Source organism: Cynoglossus semilaevis, chromosome 1 (genome assembly GCF_000523025.1).
Source record: "Cynoglossus semilaevis isolate Cse_v1.0 chromosome 1, Cse_v1.0, whole genome shotgun sequence".
Taxonomy (NCBI): Eukaryota; Metazoa; Chordata; class Actinopteri; order Pleuronectiformes; family Cynoglossidae; genus Cynoglossus; species Cynoglossus semilaevis.
The window spans coordinates 4,326,363-4,333,189 of NC_024307.1; the positions used below are offsets into that span (position 1 = coordinate 4,326,363).

The following is a 6,827-nucleotide window of genomic DNA, read 5'->3' on the forward strand; positions in this document are numbered from 1 at the left end:
AACTGAAAAAAATCAGGAAGCCAATAGAAGCTCAGAGGTGTGAGGGTAGACGCCGCATGCTGCCTCAAAGTGACTCCTAAAGTGCGTCTCTCAATCCTGGGTCCATGTTGGGTCTGCCAGACCGCCACACCGTCCGGCTGCGGTCACTCCGACATCAACGCGACGTCAGAGACTGCTTCTCTGGAGCTTACCTCCTACTGGCTCAGGTTCAAGAGGTTCCGATCGCAGGTTCCGATCTCAGTGCAGCGCCTGGACAGATCCGGGTAAAGTATCGGGTATCGGGGGCCAGAAGCCCCAAAGGTGTCAGCAGCGGGACATGCGTTTGCGGTATTGCTCCACCAGAGGGACCAGGCACTGAGGTGAGCCACTCTGCAGCAGGAACGGGTGTTCCAACAGGTCAGTGGCACTCGCCCGCTCGAAGGGGTCCCGAGTCAGCATTCGGTCCAGGAAGTCCTTCAGAACCGGGGAGATCTGAACCGAAGAGTAAAAACGGAAGATATTTAGTTTAATATTGTTTTCCAGCAGTTATTTCTTTGTACATTAAAAGTAGAGTAAGCAAAATGTTTTTGTTGGTAAACATTGAACATGTGACTCCTCCTCCTTTCCTTCCGTGCAGCAGGTTCTATAGATCATTTAAATGCCCCGAAACAAGAGGTCAAACGTGTTTTATATCAAGTATGAAAAAAATATTTTTTTAAATCCTTTAATTTTTTTTCAAAAAAAGAATCTCTACAATTAGGATTCAAAATAAGGTCAAAGCTGAGAAGTTGACCTAAAATAAAATGAGAGAGATTGAAAATCTCCATGTGTCTTTCTTCAATTTCCTGCCAGTATGTCAGTGTTGTGTTCAACTAAAAAGACGCAGGGCGTCATACCTGGCTGACGTTCCGTACGGTCGGAGCCGGTTCATCCCTCAGCCTCTTCATCGCTGCTACAGGGGTCTCACTGAAGTATGGGGGCTCTCCATCAACCATCTCCACCACCATGATACCCATGGACCAAACGTCCACCTAGTGGTTTCAACGCACCATGACGACACCATGTGACAGTAAACAGTTTAGTGTCTTTCCATTTCTGAATTTTATATTGTTCTTAGAAATTTGGTCAAAATTTGTTGTACAAGTACAGGAGTTGACTTTTGTTTTTTCCAAGGATGACATTTGATCATCTATGAAAATATGACTCAACTGCTCCCCCTGTGATACTTGAGAAAATAGTGATATTTCCTGACTTACAGATACAGATATTTTCTTGGTATTGTATTGCCTTAACAGAATAATTCAACGGCACAAAAGGCACGAAAACGTCTTTTTTTTTTTTTCATTTTCCAAACTAGAACCAAACCAAACGCATGCCTCCTCACCTCAGTGCCGTACGGTGATTTGGAGATGACCTCAGGAGCCATCCAATAGGGAGTTCCCACTAAAGACTTTCTCTTTGGGATATCTTTGCTAATTTGAGCACAGAAGCCAAAGTCTGAAAGTTTGACCTATGACGACGAGAGATAAACAGGAAGTCATAAATCAGACGAATAAATAACACACTGTAGTACTATCAGCAAAGAAAAGTACTATATACTGTATACTATATAACATATACTGAGTTTACTAACCTTTATTAAAAGAATTCTAGTCAATATTCCTTCTGCCTCAGTACGTTATACGCTCATAATATTATTACAAGTGCGATGCAACATCACGTCTACATCATATATAGTTGTAATAGTTAACAGCCCAGACACCAGGACCGCAGGTTGGACACATTACGACATGCAATTGAAGGAAACAGAATTATATGATCGTGTACACCAGACCTGGGCAAACTACGGCCCGTGGACCAGATACGGACCACTGGGCTCTCTCTCTCTCTCTGACTCACCAACCACTGGTACAAGATATGGTAAAGACTGACGTCAATCTTTGTGTTCCACGAATTGCAGCGAAACGACTGTAATGTCTGTTAATGCCACTAGAGGGCGGCATACATCAAATGTACCAAATGATTTTTTGAAAGTTTAGGTTCATTCTTCTACAATTTTTATTTAGATTACTTCGCCCAACATTCTACATCCAACCATGTGGGCCGAAAACGTACGTAAACATTACGGTGTAGAAATCTAGTAAATGTTGGAGAAAAATTTAGAACTGCATTTCGACTTCACCTATAGGAAAACACTACTATAAGAAAATAAAAAAACATATCAGTCTCACTCTTCCGTCTAATGTGAGTAGGATGGAGTCGCTCTTGATGTCGCGGTGAATGACGCCCTGTGAATGGAGATAGGCCAGAGCCTGGAGAACAGCTTCACACACGGTGGCAATCTGCTCTTCATTCAGCCTGCAGACACACACACACACACACACACACACACACAGGTTTTACATTAGCATTTCACACTTTTTTTTTTTTTGTTCCCACAATGCCTTACAACAAATCAACAGCTGAGCGAGTTGAAATTCATGAATCACTCTGACACTGAAGGGTCGAAAACAACTGCTCCCACTCAGAGCGGTGACTAATCAAATCTGTTGACTCTTCTACCGTCGGAGCTGCGCTGCGGTAACATGACTCAGCGTATCAGGATGACACCGGGGACTCAACGCCATCCAGACGTGTTGTGTCTCCACAGAGAAGTTTTTTTTTATCGCAGTGATGAATCCAGACTTGGAGTCTAAATCATATCAGTGAAACGACCGAAGGAGTCGGCGTTTGTTATGGATTATTCTAAGAACACGACACCCACGGCGTCCCACTCTGTGATTGTTTCGTCAATATTACTGACTTCCCCAGTCCTTGGTAAGCCGCGGCTTTGACAGCTGCTTTATCACACTGTGGCTTCAGAGATTTTTTTTAAATTTTTTTTTCTCCCTCTGAGTGAAGGGATCTAACCTGTGATGTCATCCTGCGGAGACGGCGCACATCACAAACACCGATCGCACTAAACCATGACACATCTGACGACATTCCTTTCCTGCTGGATGATAACAAGATCTGACTTTTTTTTTTTTTTTAAAAAAATAAGTATTTTCCTAATTTTGTCACTGCGATTTCCTAAAACTCTGACAGTTACAGGAAATGAACCGTCGACATTTGCATTTTCTATTCTTTTGCCCCCCCCCCCCCCCCCCCAGAGGAGCAGCAGGCCTGTGGTGTAGAACTGATGGACAGAGAGAGAGAGAGAGACAGAGATAAAGAGAGAGAGAGAAAGATCGGCAGCCAACACCACAGTACCCCCTGGTGGTCGCTGTGGTTATTAAAGATGATATCATAGGTTATGAAATGCACCAGAGATCAACGCTGTTCACACCTGGTTTCCGACACGATGTTGGTCAGCGCCCCGCCCTGGAGGTACTCCATGATGACCCACAGCTCCTCCTCCACCAGGGCGGACTTGAACATCTCCACCACGTTCCTGTGCTGATAGTCCCTCATGATCACCACCTGCAGCAGAAACAAAAGAAATAAGAAATAACAATCACACTCAAGACGCCTCACAAAACTGGACGTCTGCACGCCCCTAGGGGTGTGCAGAGGGACTGCAACTATTTTTGGTTACTTAATTAAGAAAATATATATATATATGTTTCGAATAAAAATGTGAACATATAAAACTGTGTATTAATTAAAACACTTAGTGAAATTACTTAGAAAATGATGCAATACTCACTTTAGTTTAAAGACTGATTTATAATAAATATACATTTATTACGGGGCCCTGTTCGTCTCTATATTAGTGCTGTGAAAGATAAAGGTAGTAAAATTTTGTGGTTTGTACAAACAAACTTTAAAAAAAAACAACAACTATATTTAGATTTTTGATTGTGTTTGTTCATTTGTTTTCTTGTTTTTTCTCGCTCGTTTGTCAGCTGTTTTCTTGTTTTTTCTCGCTCGTTTGTTAAGCTTCTAGAATCCGCATCTCTACAGCAGCAGGTTTCACCAACACGTTTCAAAGTCACAGACGTTTTCTGGTGAGAACTAAACACATTTCCACGCATTCGTTCCAGATGTAAAAAATAGAAAATCGATTGGACCTTTAAGGTGAGTGTTAAAATCCTAACCACAGACGTGACACCACGGCACCAGTTCTCACGTGTGTCTGATAAGTGAGACCAGAGCTCAAATGTTCCATTATCAAATGGACGTAAATAAAAATAATAAACGTAATTATTTCTACACTAAACCACATGTAATTATACTGTGAACCAACAGAGAATAACAAACGGTTCATAACGTGTAAATAATGACACTGAATTGCTCCATCCAACACCATCCTGTGTCTGTGGAAGTGCTGGAACGTCTTATTGGACCGTTTTATGATGTCACTGTCAGGGCTGTCTGTGTTTCCACTTCCTGTCTGGTCTGCTGGGTGGAGTCAGTGTCGTCACACTCACCTGTGTCTCTGTCATTAGTCTCACTGGTGTCACCTGGTGCCCTGGGTATATATACCTCCCTCTCTCTCTCTCTCTCTCACTCTGTCTGTTGTTGTTGGGTCAGTGTGTCTGTGTTTCCTAATAATCCTCGTCCTGTTTTGTAAGTTCACACTTTGTTAATAAACCCACTCTCCTGGTGTCACATTTGGGTCCTGCCTGATTTCTGTGGTGTCCGCATGTAACAGTCACTCATGACAAGCAGCGCTGAAGAACTTTCAGAACTTTGTTACCGTTGGGCTAAATGCACTTTTTTGTTTTTTTAACTTTTTTGCATTTTTGCATTGATGTTCATTCCGCTTTTTTGCACGTTTGCATTTGTTTCACTCTTTATACAGTAAAGAGGATAAATGTTATGTCCTCATGTAAAGATGATTAATGTCCTCAGGTCGATCGGAAATGAACTTTACCAGAGTAAACATTTAGATGTAGAATGAAAGTTTTCACGTGGCCTTGTAGTAAAATAATCTCTTAAACCTGAACCAATCCATAGATTTAACCGATTGAATGTAGTTAAAAGAAAATCAATCATTTACCTGAAATTGTTTTAGGTCATAAGGTCAAATATTGCGATATTCTGTTTCACGATACGGTATCGATAATCTACAGCACTGTATTGATTTTTTTTATTAATAATTAACATACAAATATTCACATTAGTTAATCCTGCGAAGGTTTTCTTTCTTCTCTAGTGATTCCAAATATAGATCTTTCTGTTCCAATGTTAGTAACTGATGTTCAGATGGAACAACACTGTGTTTCTTATGATGTTTTTCTACAATTACATTGTTTTAAAAAAAAACTCAATATATCATTGTACCTATAGAATCACAGTATATTGATTCGGAACATAATATGCTAATATATCCCGATATCAGCATATTATGTCATATCTGTATGAATCGTTATCTAAAAATAATTTTGGGGAAAAACGGCTGCATATTAAAGTGAAAGTCACTAGATGGCAGCGTTGCAGCTAATTTAATTAGTCATACTTCATAAGGTGGTTTGTACAGATAAGAAAATAAATATTACCAGGCCTATATCGGTATCGGTTGATATCGGAATCATAAATTATCGGCAAAAATTTAATATCTGGCATTCCTACAATATATTGCAATATATCCTTTTTTTTTTTTTTAAACTTTTTTGCATTTTCGCATTGATGTTCATTCTGCTTTTTTGCACATTTGCATTTGTTTCACTCTTTATACAGTAAAGATGATTAATGTCCTCAGGTCGATCGGAAATGAACTTTGCCAGAGTAAACATTTAGATGTAGAATGAAAGTTTTCACGTGGCCTTGTAGTAAAATAATCTCTTAAACCTGAACCAATCCATAGATTTAAATGATTGAATGTAGTTAAAAGAAAATCAATCAATTACCTGAAATTGTTTTAGGTCATAAGGTCGAATATTGCGATGTTCTGTTTCACGATTCGGTATCGATAATCTACAGCACTGTATTGATTTTTTTATTAACAATTAACATACAAATATTCAAATATATATATATTCAAATATTCCTCTGGTGGATTGTACGGGGACTGCAGACATATTACACTTTGAGTCAAAATGACAACCTTATTTTTTCATTTGTTTATCCAGATAAACCTGATGTTCAGATTGAACAGCAGCAGAGTCTGAGACTAGGATGATAGTTTTACTACAATTACATTGTTTTTAAAAAAACCCTCAATACATCATTGTGCCTATAGAATCACAGTATATTGATTTGGGACATAATATGCTAATATGTCCCAATATTAGCATATTATGTCATAACTGTATGAATCGTTATCAGTTTTTCCTCCGATAATGAAAACCCGATAATGCAATGCCTGGGGTTCTCCAAAACAATGTGTGCCCTAAAAATCGTTTTGGGGAAAAACAGCTGCATATTAAAGTGAAAGTCACTAGATGGCAGCGTTGCAGCTCATTTAATTAGTCTCATACTCATAAGGTGGTTTGCACAGATAAGTAAATAAATATTACCAGGCCTATATCGATATATATATCAGAATCGTAAATTATGGATGGACAATATCGGCTAAAAGTTAATATCTGGCATTCCTACAATATATTGCAATATATCACATCGTTGCCCTTGTATCGTGATACGTAAACGTGATCGTTTGCTAGATTTTTGCTATTACACACCCCTTGGTTCTGAGTGATAGCGTTCACACATGACCAGGTGAACTGAATGGATGTAACTGATTGACTTCTACTGGTCAGAACCAACATGGCCGCCCTCAGAAACATGACTTGTGACTTTGTACCTCATTGAACAGCAATTCTCGTCTCTGTTGGCGCCGCAGGTCCATCATCTTGACTGCGACCTCCCTGCCGCTGTGCTTTTCCATGGCGATGCACACCACCCCCGTCGAGCCCCCGCCG

The 6,827-nt window shown here is 40.0% G+C and overlaps 1 protein-coding gene across 1 annotated transcript in view; it reads right to left on the minus strand.

Moving 5' to 3' along the window:
* Nucleotides 1-40: 40 nt before the first annotated feature.
* The window catches only part of pak6 (p21 (RAC1) activated kinase 6), a 24,505-nt gene continuing 17,718 nt past the window's right edge, over nucleotides 41-6,827 (minus strand). Inside the window, exons 4-9 of the mRNA XM_008328282.3 lie at nucleotides 6,710-6,823; nucleotides 3,308-3,441; nucleotides 2,211-2,337; nucleotides 1,364-1,489; nucleotides 876-1,010; nucleotides 41-471 (exon numbers count right to left, since the gene is read on the minus strand). Of these exons, the coding sequence (XP_008326504.1) occupies nucleotides 304-471; nucleotides 876-1,010; nucleotides 1,364-1,489; nucleotides 2,211-2,337; nucleotides 3,308-3,441; nucleotides 6,710-6,823 (804 nt within the window). The 3' untranslated portion in view covers nucleotides 41-303. The remainder of the gene's footprint in view (nucleotides 472-875; nucleotides 1,011-1,363; nucleotides 1,490-2,210; nucleotides 2,338-3,307; nucleotides 3,442-6,709; nucleotides 6,824-6,827) is intronic.